Source organism: Oncorhynchus gorbuscha, linkage group LG19 (assembly GCF_021184085.1).
Source record: "Oncorhynchus gorbuscha isolate QuinsamMale2020 ecotype Even-year linkage group LG19, OgorEven_v1.0, whole genome shotgun sequence".
NCBI lineage: Eukaryota > Metazoa > Chordata > Actinopteri > Salmoniformes > Salmonidae > Oncorhynchus > Oncorhynchus gorbuscha.
Window position 1 is genome coordinate 29948556 of NC_060191.1, and position 16039 is coordinate 29964594.

Sequence of the window (16039 nt, forward strand, 5' to 3'; positions counted from 1 at the left end):
CACTGTCAGGCCTAGTTCTGTCTGACGGCTTAAGGCAGGTATTACTACTGGGTATGCAGGGTTTTGCTCCAGGCCTGTTGTATATTACACACCTGATCCAGCAACTCAAGATCCTGGTGAACTGCTAAATAGTAGAATCAAGTGTGTTAGATCAGGGTTAGAGTGAAAATCTGCTCTGCAACAGAGTGGCTCTCTAGGAGGAAGATTGGAAACCCTGTCAGGGGTTTGCATTTTTGGTAATTCTGGGATAACTGGGGATAGGCACCAGTGGAGGATGGTGGGAGGAGCTATAAGAGGACATATGGTTTCCATATGTTTGCTAGAGTTCCATTCATTCAGTTCCAGCCATTACAATGAGCCCATCCTCCTATAGCTCCTCCCAACAGCCGTTACTGAAAGGCACACGTACACTAAATGACCAAAGGTATGTGGACACCTGCTCCGTCGGCCATCTCATTCCAAAATCATGGGCATTAATATGGAGTTGGTCCCCCCCTTTGCTGCTAAAACAGCCTCCGCTTTTCTGGAAAGGCTTTCCACTAGATGTTGGAACATTGCTGGGGGACTTGCTTCCATTCAGCCACAAGAGCATTAGTGAGGTTGTGCACAGACGTTGGGCGATTAGGCCTGGCTCGCAGTCGACTTTCCAATTCATTCCAAAGGTGTTAAATGGGGTTGAGATCAGGGCTGTGTGCAGGCCAGTCAAGTTCTTCCACACCAATCTCGACAAACCATTTCTGAATGGACCTCGCTTTGTGCATGGGGGCATTGTCATGCTCAGAAAAGGCCCTTCCCCAAACTATTGACACAAAGTTGGAAGCATAGAATAGTAGAATGTCATTGTCTGCTATAGCCTTAAGATTTCTCTAAACTGGAACTAAGGGGCCTGGCCGGAAACATGAGAAACAGACCCAGACCAGTATTCCTCTTCCACCTAACTTTACAGTTGGCACTATGCATTGGGGCAGGTAGCGTTTTCCTGGTATCCGCCAAACCCAGATTCGTCTGTCGAACTGCCAGATGGTAAAACGTGATTCATCACTTCAGAGAACGCGTTTCCACTGCTCCAGAGTCCAATGGCAGCGAGCTTTACACCACTCCAGCCAACGCTTGGCATTGCACATGGTGATCTTAGGCTTGTGTGCAGCTGCTTTGCCATGAAAAGCCATTTTGTGAATCTTCTGACAAGCAGTTATTGTGCTGACTTATCTTCCAGAGGCAGTTTGGGACTCTGTTGTGAGTGTTGCAACCAAGGACAGATGATTTTTATGTGCTACCCGCTTCAGCACCCAACGGTCCCATTCTGTGAGCTTATGTGGCCTACCACTTCTTGGCTGAGCCGTTGTTGCTCCTAGATGTTTCTACTTCGCAATAACAGCACTTACATTTGCCCGGGGTAGCTCTAGCAGGGCAGAAATTTGACGAACTGACTTGTTGGAAAGACATTCTAGTGCCAATATTTTTCTATGGAGATTGCATGGCGGTGTGATCGATTTTACACAGCGGTCAGGAACGGGTGTGGCTGAAATAGCTGAATCCATAAATTTGAAGGGGTGTCTACATACTTTTGTATATACAGTGCCTAAGGAAAGTATACAGCCCCCATGTCATTTTCCACATTTGTTATGGTACAGCCTTATTCTAAAATTGATTAAATAAATAAAAAACCCTCAGCAATCTACACACAATACCCCATAATGACCATGCGAAAAGTAAAAAAAAAAAAAAATGCCTAAAAAAATGAGTATTCAGCCCCTTTGCTATAAGACTCAAAAATGAGATCAGGTGCATCCTGTTTCCATTGATCATCCTTGAGATGTTTCTACAACTGGATTGGAGTCCACCTGTGGAAAATTGAATTGATTGGTCATGATTTGGAAAGTTACACACCTGTCTATATAAGGTCCCACAGTTGACAGTGCATTTCAGAGCAAGGGCCATGGGGTTGAAGAAAATTTCCGTAGAGCTACGAGACGGGATTGTGTCGAGGCACAGATCTGGGTAAGGGTACCAAACAATGTCTACAGCATTGAATTTCTCCAAGAACACAGTGGTCTCCATCATTCTTAAATGGAAGATGTTTGGAACCACCAAGACTCTTCCTAGAGTTGGCCGCCCTGAGCAATCATGGGAGAAAGGCCTTGGTCAGGTAGGTGACCAAGAACCTGATGATCACTCTGACAGAGCTCTAGAGTTCCTCAGTGGAGATGGGAGAACCTTCCAGAATGACAAGCATCTCTGCAGCACTCTACCAAACAGGCCTTTATGGTAGAGTGGCCAGACAGAAGCCACTCCTTAGTAAAAGGCACATGACAACCCGCTTGTCGTTTTCCAAAAGGCACCTGAAGGACTCTCCGACCAAGAGAAACAATATTCTCTGGTCTGATAAAACGAACTAGCTATTGAATTCTTTGACCTGAATGCCAAGCAGCACTTCTGGAGGAAACCTGGCACCATCCCTACGGTGAAGCATGGTGGGGGCAGCATCACGCTGTGTGGATGTTTTTCAGCGGCAGGGACAGGGAGACTAGTCAGGATCGAGGCAAAGATGAACTGAGCAAAGTACAGAGAGATCCTTGATGAAAACCTGCTCCAGAGTGCTCAGGACCTCAAGACTGGGGCGGAGGTTCACCTTCCAACAGAACAATGACCCTAAACTCACATCCAAGATAAGTCTCTGAATGTCCTTTAGTGGCTCAGCCAGAGCCCAAACTTGAAACGGATCAAACATCTCTGGAGAAACCTGAAAATAGCTGTGCAGCAACGCTCCCCATCCAACAGAGCTCAAGAGACTCTGCAGAGAAGAATGGGAGAAACTCTCCAAATACAGGTGTGCCAAGCCTGTAGCGTCATACCCAAGAAGACTTGATGCTGTAATCGCTGCCAAAGGAGCTTCAACAAAGTACTGAGTTAAAGGGTCTGAATACTTATATAAATGTGATATTTCAATTATTTTATTTTTAATAAATTAGCAAACATTTCTGTAAATGTTTTTGCTTTGTCGTAGTTGGGTATTGTGTGTAGATTGATGTGGAAAAACAACAACAATTTAATTAATTTTAGAATAAGGCTGTAACACAAAATTCAAAAGGCACTCGCACATCTGAGCAATCTTTTTTGCAGGTGCATGGCAACAGTTGAACAAGATGAAGGAAAAAGGAAACCGCACACTGCTCTTGGTAGTAATCACTGATATTTAATAAGCTTATGTATCGGCCTCACTGCCTTCGTCAAAGCTTTAGTGATTAAAAAAAAAATTGCACCCTTATGTAGACCTAGCCTCTCCCACATCCGTTCCACACATGGAAAGGGGTTGGAGGTGAAGGAAAAACAAATAAGTGCTAACAAATATTACATACATTTCATAAATATTACAAAAGTGTATAAATAATATGTATTAAACACATCTGTAAAGCCACAATGAGGACATAGCAAGTTTTCATTAATCATTGGGTACATCGTTCGAAAAACTTCAGAGTAATCTTAAATAGGCACATAATTGATGTTCAAATTCACAGCATAACATACATAGGCATTTCATGATTAAGTCCTTTAGGAAATAATGTCTGGAGGGTGAAAATCCCAAAACATTCTCTTTTACTCAGAGTATTATTAATATCTCCTCCCCTGTCTGATATCTTAACTTTCTCTATGCCACAAAATCTAAAGGTAGAAATGTCATGCTTCAGGTCATTGAAATGTACTGCGACTGGATAATCCCTGTCATTTCTCCTGATTTAACTTTTATGTTCACTAATTCTCTGTTTGAGAGAATAAGAATAAGGCTGTAACGAAACAACGAAATGTGGAAAAAGTCAAGGGGTCTGAATACTTTCCAACTTTCTCATAAATCGTGCATTGATGTCAATAAGTTCAACAGATATCTTCAGTTAGGATCTGGCCTGTTTGAGGCCATTACAACCAGCTGAGCTCTACTATGCCAGTACAGCTATGTGCAAAGCTGAAGAACATACGCACATCCAGGTACTTTCCACGGGTGCTGGAGTTGTAGGCAAAACCCATGGAAAACAGACAGGACAACGCAGCACACTGCTGCACATGCTCACAGGTGATATTTATTTACAACAGCGTTTCGACCCGTAGGTCTTCATGGGCATCCATATGAAGTCATGATCTTGTCATATCCAGTCAGTAGGAAGAATCTTCCAGGTATTCCTGGCATGGGGCGGCAGGGTAGCCTAGTGGTTAGAGCGTTGGACTAGTAACCGAAAGGTTGCAAGTTCAAATCCCCGAGCTGACAAGGTACAAAATCTGTCGTTCTGCCCTTGAACAGGCAGTTAACCCACTGTTCCTAGGCCGTCATTGAAAATAAGAATTTGTTCTTAACTGACTTGCCTAGTAAAATAAAAAACATAAAAAAATGGAAAGATATACAGCCGCTAGCCGTTCTTGCACCTGTTCACAGCTGTCAACACAATGGCATTTTCCTCTGCAGCCTGAGCTCACAGGACCTCTTAAAACTATTTATCACGATCCAAGGCCCTACTTACAGTTGAAGTCGGAAGTTTACGTACACTTAGGTTGGAGTCATTAAAACTCGTTTTTCAACCACTCCACAAATTTCTTGCTAACAAAACTATAGTTTTGGCAAGCCGGTTAGGAAATCTACTTCGTGCATGACACAAGTACTTTTTCCAACAATTGTTTACAGACAGATTATTTCTCTTATAATTCATTGTATCAGAATTCCAGTAGGTCAGAAGTTTACATACACGAAGTTGACTGTGCCTTTAAACCGCATGGAAAATTCCAGAAAAGTATGTCATAGCTTTAGAAGCTTCTGATAGGCTAATTGACATAATTTGAGTCAATTGGAGGTGTACCTGTGGATGTATTTCCAAACGCCTGAAGGTACCACGTTCATCTGTACAAATAATAGTACGCAAGTATAAACACCATGGGACCACGCTGCCGTCATACTGCTCAGGAAGGAGATGTGTTCTGCTAGAGATGAACGTACTTTGGTGCGAAAAGTGCAAATCAATCACAGAACAACAGCAAAGGACCTTGTGAAGATGCTGGAGGAAGCAGGTACAAAAGTATCTATATCCATAGTTAAACGAGTCCTATATTGACATAACCTGAAAGGCCACTCAGCAAGGAAGAAGTCACTGCTCCAAAACCGCCATTAAAGCCAGACTATGGTTTGCAACTGCACATGGAAACAAAGATCGTAATTTTTGGAGAAATGTCCTCTGGTCTGATGAAACAAACTTAGAACTGTTCAGCCATAATGACCATTGTTATGTTTGGAGGAAAAAGGTGGAGGCCTGCAAGCCAAAGTACTGCTTCCCAACCATGAAGCATGGGAGTGGCAGCATCATGTTGTGGGGATGCTTTGCTGCAGGACAGACTAGTGCACTTCACAAAGTAGATGGCAACATGAGGAGGAAAATTATGTGGGTATATTGAAACAACATCTCAAGACATCAGTCTTCAGAAGTTAATGCTTGGTCGCAAAGGGGTCTTCCAAATGGACAATGACCCCAAGCATACTTCCAAAGTTGTGGAAAAATGGCTTAAGGTCAACAAAGTCAAGGTATTGGAGTGGCCATCACAATGCCCTGACCTCAATCCCATAGACAATTTGTGGACAGAACTGAAAAAGTGCGTGCGAGCAAGTAGGCCTACAAACCTGACTCAGTTACACCAGCTCTGTCAGGAGGAATTGGCCAAAATTCATCCAACTTATTGTGGGAAGCTTGTGGAAGGCTACCCAAAACGTTTGACCCAAGTTAAACAATTTAAAGGCAATGCTACCAAACACTAATTGAGTGTATGTAAACTTCTGACCCACTGGGAATGTGATGAAAGAATTACAAGCTGAAATAAATAATTCTCTCTACTATTCTGACATTTCACATTCTTAAAATAAAGTGGTGATCCTAACTGACCTAAAACAGGGAATTTTTACTAGGATTAAATGTCAGGAATTGTGAAACTGAGTTTAAATGTATTTGGCTATGGTGTACATAAACTTCCGACTTCAACTGTATCTACAGTGCTTGTAAAACTCTATACCCGACCCACTGATTGATGCTTTTTTATTAAACCCTCTTAGGCCTCACTCCCCCTATCTGAGATAACTACTGCAGCCCCCATCCTCCACATACAACACCCATTCTGCCAGTCACATTCTGTTCAAGGTCCCCAAAGCACACACATGCCTGGGTCACTGCAACAAACAATCAAACTGGACAGTTTTATCGCAATCTCTTCATTCAAAGACTCAATCATGGACACTGTTATTGACATTTGTGGCTGCTATGGGTGATGTATTGTTGTCTCTACCTTCTTGCCCTTTGTGCTGTTGTTGTCTGTGCCCAATAATGTTTGTACTATGTTTTGTGCTGCTACCATGTTGTGTTGCTACCATGCTGTGTTGTCATGTGTTGCTGCTTTTCTATGTTGTTGTCTTAGGTATCTCTTTATGTAGTGTTGTCATGATGTGTGCTTTATTCTATATTTATTCACTGCCATTCAAACGTTTGGGGTCACTTTGAAATGTCCTTGTCTTTGAAAGAAAGCACTTTTTTCGTCCATCAAATTGATCAGAAATACAGTGTAGACATTGTTAATGTTTTAGATTACTATTGTAGCTGGAAACGGCTGAACTCTTTTATGGAATATCTACATAGATGTACAGAGGCCCATTATCAGCAACCATCACTCCTGTGTTCCAATGGCACATTGTGTTAGCTAATCCAAGTTTATCATTTAAAAGGCTTATTGATCAAGAGGATACGTACATTAGGAGAGTCTTGTTTGAGAAACTGACAAAAGTACCCACAAAACGCCATTCTCAACGTCAACAGTGAAGAGGTGACTCCGGAATGCTGGCCTTCTAGGCAGGGTTGCAAAGAAAAAGCCATATCTCAGACTGGCCAATTAGAAGGAAAGATTAAGATGGGCAAAAGAACAGACACTGGACAGAGGAACCCAGCATCCCGGAGTCACCACTTCACTGTTGGCGTAGTATGACTATTTCCTGTTTAATCATGTACACTTACTGTAACTGATTGGCTAATGAATATGATGGCTTTATTAGCTAATTACTGTATTTTCACTGCCTGATATTATAACATTTTTAGCTATTCTGAGAGCTTATTTGGTTAATTTCAAACAGGAATCCAAAAGGAAATGACTTATCAAGAGCCATAGACAGTCTGCTCTGACTGATAATGTATTTGATTGACATAGAATCACAGGTATGATTGACAGATGTGATGTGATTGATAGGCGGTGTGTGTGACGGACGGAGAGAGGATCCTGGGCCTGGGGGACCTGGGCTGCTACGGCATGGGCATCCCTGTGGGCAAACTGGCACTCTACACGGCCTGTGGAGGCATGCCACCCCAGCAGTGTCTGCCAGTCATGCTGGATGTGGGCACAGACAATGAGGTAAGAAGAGACACACCCAACAACCAAATGAATACATAGCTACATGCAAACAAGATGATACACTTCACTTTATCCTACACTTGACACCTGTCAACTACATAACAAAAAACGGTCAACTTTGTAACATATCATATGCTAGACGTAATTTGCCAGCTAAGAAAATACCCTCAAGTCAATACGTTATAATCGGGTAAGCCCCTCAGTCTCCAAACTCCAATTTCCAAACACTAACAGCCAAGAAATGAGAAATTCTAACACTTTACAACCAGGGAACGCAACTGAGGAAAGCAGCACCGTTCACCCATGCCAGCTAGAAAAGCACCTATTCAATCCGCCAGCACCGCCAGTCAACAGTATTCAAAGAGGCCCTCTGGTTTGGTTTTTCCTGCTGGTCCCATTGGTCCTATGTATGGCCTGGCCCTCCTCTTTATAGCTGAAAGAGGAGCCTAACTAGGCCAGGCGGGACGTGTGCTGTGGCTACACTGTTAAACGGGAGCAAACCAAGAATAGTCTGTTTTGTGTACACGGCTATATTTAAACTCTGTGTATTTTCTTCATGTCATCCAGAGCTGGGCCAAAGGGTGGGGCACAGCCACCACATGCCTGCTGCCTGGCTTTTAAGCCACAGCTGAGTCAACTCTGAGCCATCCTCTGATTTCCTGGGCCTGGACCAGCTCTCCTAGCCACTGATTGTGTTTCAGTATAAGAGGTGGGGAGAGGATTAATTTGGGGTTAGTTGAGTCGGTCCGGTCAAGGATAGACATGATCTAGACAGTTATCAAGATGCTGAGAAGGAGACCTAAAAGAAGACATCACTGTGAAAGAAGGATAGATAGATAAAGGGTGGAGGAAAGAAGAGGGAGATGGATTTGGGGTTACCTGGGTATAGGACCGGTCAAAGATGTAAACGACACTCCATGGGCAGCAAAACGAGGACACTAGTATAAAAGTTGGATAAATAAAGGAAGGAGGAGGGAAAGGGAAGGAGACCGGAAGCAGAGTTGAACAGAGGGACTATCCATGTCCGATGTAGCATTCAAACTCTCTCCATGTTCTCTTATGTCGGCTGGCCAATTCACACTTCATCAAACTGCACTGAGACCCAGCAGAAATCCCCCGTATTCATAAAACACACATAAAAGCCTTATGAGAGAACCTATAAAAGATCTTGCTTGTAACGCCAGCGTAGTGGGTTCGATCCCCGGGACCACCCATACGTAGAATGTATGCACACATGACTGTAAGTCGCTTTGGATAAAAGCGTCTGCTAAATGGCATTTATTATTATTATTATCTTGCACTGCAGCATGAATACAGTAGGTGGCATTGGATCTTGGTGAACAGGATTATATTTTCTCTCTCTCTGCCAGTTTCTCCCACTCTGTTCTCCCTCATAGCGGAGGTAAATACCATGGCCTTTGGCCCCCCATCTCTTTAGTGGCGTCTCCATAGACACTTCTATGCATGAACTCTATTGTTCTATTGAAAGATTTTGAAAGACCATAGACTATCCAGAAGCCATCTATGGTGCACAGATCCAGTTTAGGGATGCTTGGGGGGGATGCTCAACTCTTCCCGTACGTTTATAGGCATCAAACTACCCACTTTAACGAGCTGCCTCAGAGTCTTTGTCTGTCCTCAATGCACTCTGTAGCTGTTTCCAGAGGATGAGAGCAAATGGGGGTTTATTACCATATATTTGTGTGTGTGTATGTCTGCACTCTTAGAAAAAAGGTCTATCTACAACCTAAAAGGGTTCTTTGGTTGTCCCCATAGGGAAAATCTTTGAAGAAGCCTTTTTGGTTCCAGGTACTTTTTGGTTTTCACAGATGGTTCTACCTGGAAACAAAAATGGTTCTCCTTTTTTCTAAGAGTATGTGTCTGTAGTGTCTGTAGTGTCTGTGTGCGTGCATGTTTGCGATGTGTTTCTCTGCTATGTCTCGGTCTGTCTACCTTCTATGTTCCTCTATTCGTTTTTATGTACAGCTGAAGTCAGAAGTTTACACACACCTTAGCCAATTACTTTTACACTCAGTTTTTCACAATTCCTGACATTTAATCAGAGTAAAAATTCCCTGTCTTAGGTCTGTTAGGATCACCACTTTATTTTAAGAATGTGAAATGTCAGAATAATAGTAGAGACAATGATTTATTTATGCTTTTCTTTCTTTCATCACATTCCCAGTGGGTCAGAAGTTTGCATACACTCAATTAGTATTTGGTAGCATTGCCTTTACCTTGACTTTGTTGTCCTTAAGCCATTTTGCCACAACTTTGGAAGTATTCTTGGGGTCATTGTCCATTTGGAAGACCCATTTGCGACCAAGCTTTAACTTCCTGACTGATGTCTTGAGATGTTGCTTCAATATATCCACATAATGCCATCTATTGTGTGAAGTGCACCAGTCCCTCCTGCAGCAAACCACCCCCACAACATGATGCTGCCACCCCCATGCTTCACGGTTGGGATAGTGTTCTTCGACGTGCAAGCCATTCGACGTGCAAGCCTGGCTTTTTTTATGCCGGTTTTGGAGCAGTGGCTTCTTCCTTGCTGACCGGCCTTTCAGGTTATGTCGATATAGGACTTGTTTTACTCTGGATATAGATACTTTTGTACCCGTTTCCTCCAGCATCTTCACAAGGTCCTTTGCTGTTGTTCTGGAATTGATTTGCACCTTTGCACCGAAGTACGTTCGTCTCTAGGAGACCTGAGCGGTATGATTGCTGCATGGTTCCATGGTGTTTATTCTTGCGTACTATTGTTTGTTCAGATGAATGTGATACCTTCCGGCGTTTGGAAATTGCTCCCAAGGATGAACCAGTCTTGTGGAGGTCTACACTTTTTTTTCTGCTGTCTTGGCTTATTTCTTTCGATTTTCTTATGATGTCAAGCAAAGGCACTGAATTTGAAGGTAGGCCTTGAAATACACCTCCAATTGACACAAATTATGTCAGTTAGCCTATCAGAAGCTTCTAACGCCATGACATCCTTTTCTGGAATTGTCCAAGCTGTTTGAAGGCACAGTCAACTTAGTGTATGTAAACTTCTGACTCACTGGAATTGTGATACGGTGAATTATAAGTGAAATTTACAATTATTGGAAAAATTACTTGTCATACACAAAGCAGATGTCCTAACTGACTTGCCAAAACTATATAGTTTGTTATCAAGAAATTTGTGTAGTGGTTGAAAAATGAGTTTTAATGACTCCATACATGTATGTTTTAATGACTACATACATGTACATAAACTCAGCAAAAAAAGTTATGTCCTCTCACTGTCAACTGCGTTTATTTTCAGCAAACAAATCATGTGTAAATATTTGTATGAACATAAGATTCAACAACTGGGACATAAACTGAACACGTTCCACAGACCTGTGACTACCAGAAATTGAATATGTGTCCCTGAACAAAGGGGGGGGGGGGTCAAAATCAAAAGTAACAGTCAGTATCTGTTGTGGCCACATTCTGCATCTCCTCATGGACTGCACCAGATTTGCCAGTTCTTGCTGTGAGATGTTACCCCACTCTTCCACCAAGGCATCTGCCACTTCCCGTACATTTCTGGAGGGAATGGCCCTAGCCCTCACTCGCCGATTCAACAGGTCCCAGAAGTGGTCAATGGGATTGAGATCCGGGCTCTTCGCTGGCCATGGCAGAACACTGACGTTCCTGTCTTGCAGGAATTCACGCACAGAACGAGAAGTATGGCTGGTGAAATTGTCATGCTGGAGGGTCATTTCAGGATGAACCTGCAGGAAGGGTACCACATGGGGTAGGAGGATGTCTTCCCGCCCCAGACCATGACTGACCCTCCACCTCCAAATCAATCCCGCTTCCAGAGTACAGGACTCGGTGTAACGCTCATTCCTTCGACGATAAACGCGAATCCAACCATCCCCCCGGTGAGACAAAACCACGGCTCGTCAGTGAAGAGCACTTTTTTCCAGTCCTATCTGCTCCAGCGATGATGGGTTTGTGCCCATATGTCTCACAGTACGGACATTGCAATTTATTGCCCTGGCCACATCTGTAGTCCTCATGCCTCCTTGCAGCATGCCTAAGGCACGTTCACACAGATGAGCAGGGTCCCTGGGCATCTTTCTTTTGGTATTAGAAAGGCCTCTTTAGTGTCCTAAGTTTTCATAACTGTGGCCTTAATTGCCTACTGTCTTAACGACGGTTCCACAGGTACATGTTCATTAATTGTTTATGGGTCACTGAACAAGCATGGTGAAACAGTGTTCAAACTCCTTTACAATGAAGATCTGTCAAGTTATTTGGATTTTTACGAATTATCTTTGAAAGAAAAGTGGTCCAGCAGGGTCCTGAAAAAGGGTAGTTTCTTTTTTTGCTGAGTTTATGTATGTGTATAAGGAATCTTTATTTTGTGTGTGCATTTAGCGGTGTGCGCTCATATTTCATGCTACCCTCCCTTTGTATGATGTGTGTCTGTGGCAGGGACTGTACTGCAACTGTTGAGAATAATGGACAGTTCTTCAAATCACACAGTACTAGAATGGGCCGTAACCTTCATGTGTGAAAAGGTGTTCTTCCTCGCACTCAGAGGATTTACAGGTTTCTGCCTGTTGTTTTCCAAATGTGTAAAGTGTTTGCAGATGTAGCACTGCAAAATAATATCACACAGCAGCATCTGTCAGAGTTTACGACAGGCTAAGCACATTTACCTTAAAAATCAACTCACCCGCCCCGGGCAGCAGCATGTGCCAGCAAGCACTCCATCAGGATCACTACAGGCACACAAACACTCATTCAGGCACGGGCGCACCCATGTATGCCTAGACACAGGCACAGATTTATGTGTGTGTGTGCGCGCATGTGATCCACAACCTCACGAGAACTAGGGCCTTGCACTCTAGTCTCGAGTTTTCCATTGTGTTTTAAAGAGGTGACAGGCCAAATGAGTTGTAAATAGGATAAGTGGAGTGCCCGTGTGTCTTAAGCCATATGGAGTTCCTTTGGCATGACTCATAATATATTATCTCAGACACACTGGTCTGATGCCATGCTCCAGCCCCTACAGACAGAGGGTTACACAGTGGTAGGAGGTGGCGGGAGGTTAGCAGTAAATAATTGAAAACATGACTGTCGTTATCGGCTTATTTCTGACCTTTGGTAGGTTTGAGGACTCCTTGACTGAGGTCAGGCTTGCGACGTCTGGACCTTGACTGGAAAGACTGGGTTGTGTCCAAAATGGCACCCTATTCCCTATGGGACCTGGTCAAAAGTATATATGAATGAGGAAGTACTGTAGGATGCTATGTGAGACTCGGCTTGGATCTCCCCCAGTCATGTTCTTCTCCCTGTGGTAGTGTGTAATTCCAGAACATGATATAGCAAGGGGTAATGTTTTGGGAACATGTCCAGTAAACAGATGGGATATGGCAGAGCTCCTGTATAGGATGTTTCTGATTTATGGGATATGCTGAGCTGTGGGGTTCCTGCTACCTGTGGACATCTCCCTCTCTCCCTCTCACGCACACACAAACACGCATACACAGACACACACTGTTTCTGTTAAAGACTCATCATTCAGCTCTCTTGCATCTCATCACATACACAAGCACATACACAGATGCACATCTCGCTCTCTCTGTCGTCTATTTTCCACACACAGACATGCAATTGAAGTCGGAACATACACCTTACATACACCTTAGCCAAATACATTTAAACTCTACTTTTCACATTTCCTGACATTTAATGCTAGTAATCGTTCCCTGTCTTAGGTCAGTTAGATCACCACTTTATTTTAAGAATGTGAAATGTCAGAATAACAGTAGAGACAATGATTTATTTCAGTTTTTATTTCTTTCATCACATTCCCAGTGGGTCAGAAGTTTACATACACTCAATTAGTATTTGGTAGCATTGCCTATAAATTGTTTAACTTGTGTCAAACGTTTCGAGTAGCCTTCCATAAGCTTCTCACAATAAGTTGGTTGAATTTTGGCCCATCCCTCATGACAGAGCTGGTGTAACGGAGTCAGGTTTGTAGGCCTCCTTGCTCACACACGTTTTTTTCAGTTCTGCCCACAAATCTTCGATAGGATTGAGGTCAGGGCTTTGTGATGGCCACTCCAACAACCTTGACTTTGTCTTTAAGCCATTTTGCCACAACTTTGGAAGTATGCATGGGGTCATTGTCCATTTGGAAGACCCATTTGCAACCAAGCTTTAACTTCCTGACTGATGTCGTGAGATGTTGCTTCAATGTATCCACATCATTGTCCTCATGATTCCATCTATTTTGTGAAGTGCACTAGTCCGTGCTGCAGCAAAGCACCCCCACAACATGATGCTGCCACCCCCATGCTTCCCGGTTGGGATGGAGTTCTTCGGCTTGCAAGCCTCCCCCTTTTTCCTCCAAACATAACGATGGTCATTATGGTCAAACAGTTGTATTTTTGTTTCATCAGACCAGAGGACATTTCTCCAACAAATCAGATCTTTGTCCCCATGTGCAGTTGCAAACCGTAATCTGGCTTTTTAATGGCGGTTTTGGAGCAGTGGCTTCTTCCTTGCTGAGCGGCCTTTCAGGTTATTTCGATATAGGACTCGTTTTACTGTGGATAAAGATACTAGTATGACGGCTGCGTGGTCCCATGGTGTTTCTTGCGTATTATTGTTTGTACAGATGAACGTGGTACCTTGAAATTGCTCCCAAGGATGAACCAGACTTGTGGAGGTCTACAATTTTTTTTCTGAGGTCTTGGCTGATTTTTAATTATTTTCCCATGATGTCAAGCAAAGAGGCACTGGGGCACTGAGTTTGAAGGTAGGCCTTGAAATAGATCCACAGGTACATCTCCAATTGACTCAAAGGATGTCAATTAGCCTATCAGAAGCTTTAAAGCCATGACATCATTTTCTGGAATTTTCCAAGCTGTTTAAACAAGTGTGTAAACTTCTGACCTACTGGAATTGTGATACAGTGGATTATAAGTGAAATAATCTGACAGTATACAATTGTTGGAAAGATTACTTGTGTAATACACAAAGTAGATGTGCTAACCGACTTCTAAAACTAGTTTGTCATTAAGAAATTTGTGTAGTGGTTGAAAAACATGTAAACTTCCGACTTCAACTGTATACACTCACACTCATCAGTAAGACATGTCTCGGTGTCTGCACATTGTTTTCCCTCCCAGTAAACATATCTGTAGAGTGAGTATACAACACATACATTTGTTTTTCTCTAAATGGCCATTTATCTAAATGTGGCTTGTGGGAAATAAACTAAACAGTGAGTGTTATGGGAAAGTTGGCCCTCTCTCATCTAGCTCTTTCGCTCTCCCACTCACTCCCTCTTTCTCTCCCTTTCTCTTTCACTGAAATTACCTGGTATAACCTCTGTCTAACAACAAACACACTGAAATGAGACCCCGGTGATGTCATCCCACACAATGTGTTGGGTGGACTCTCCTGGGCCCAAAGTGGGGTGTCCATTCAGAGTTCACTTTCATAGCAGCCACGTTGTATTCCTTTTCACATCTATGCGCTCTCCTGCTTCTCACCTTTCCCCTTTGCTTGTGGACTTCAATTCACAACACATCAGCTGTATCATTACCGCTACACACAGCCTAGATCATTGTCACAAGTTGTTCAAAACTGTTTAACTATTGTCTTTCTCTCTGAGTCAACTACTCAAAACATTTTATGCAGTGCTAGCTCGCTGTAGCTTATGCTTTCAGTACTAGATTCATTCTCCAATCCTTTGATTGTTTGGACAACATGCCTGTTCATGTTACAAGAGCTCTAATAGGTTGGAGGACGTCCTATGGAAGATGTCATAATTACTGTGTAAGTCTATGGAAGGGGCTAAGAACCATGAGCCTTGTCAATGTAACCAGAGGAGGACGGTAGCTAGCTGTCCTCCAGCTACACCATAGTGCTACCCTACAGAGTGCTGTTGAGACTACTGTGTTTTAATCAATTATTTGGTGAAATACAAATATATTTAGTGTAGTTTTATCTAAAAATGAAATTCACTGAGGAGGATGGTCCTTACCTTCCTTTTCTCAGTAGCCTCCACTGAAGCAAACAGTGAGGCAGACAGGGGGGCCAGGATGGGGGTAGAAGACAAGCAGTAGCCTAGGGAGGACATCCCGCATTTAGAACCTGGCTCCAAGTGGCTCTCTTTACAGACATGCCAGAGATAGATAAGACAAATAGAAGAAGTACAGTATAAAAACACAAAATAAAACACTAGCTGACATCAAAGAAGTGACACATTGTAGAGTGGTGATGATGATGGTGTGTGTGTGTGTGTGTGTGTGTGTGTGTGTGTGTGTGTGTGTGTGTGTGTGTGTGTGTGTGTGTGTGTGTGTGTGTGTGTGTGTGTGTGTGTGTGTGTGTGTGTGTGTGTGTGTGTGTGTGTGTGTGTGTGTTAAGTGCACGTGTGTGTGTGTGTGTGTGTGTGTGTGTGTTAAGTGCACGTGTGTGTGTGTGTGTGTTAAGTGCACATGTGTGTGTGTGTGTGTGTGTGTGTTACACATCTGTGTGTGTGTGTGTGTTTAAGTGCACGTGTGTGTGTGTTAAGTGCACATCTGTGTGTGTGTGTGTGTGTATCTGTGTGTGTGTGTGTGTTAAG

General features: G+C 43.2%; 1 protein-coding gene across 1 annotated transcript in view; it reads left to right on the top strand.

Moving 5' to 3' along the window:
- The window catches only part of me1 (malic enzyme 1, NADP(+)-dependent, cytosolic), a 133172-nt gene that overhangs the window by 76048 nt on the left and 41085 nt on the right, over positions 1 to 16039 (top strand). Inside the window, exon 5 of the mRNA XM_046315378.1 lies at positions 7261 to 7422. Coding sequence (XP_046171334.1) covers positions 7261 to 7422 — 162 coding nt within the window. The remainder of the gene's footprint in view (positions 1 to 7260; positions 7423 to 16039) is intronic.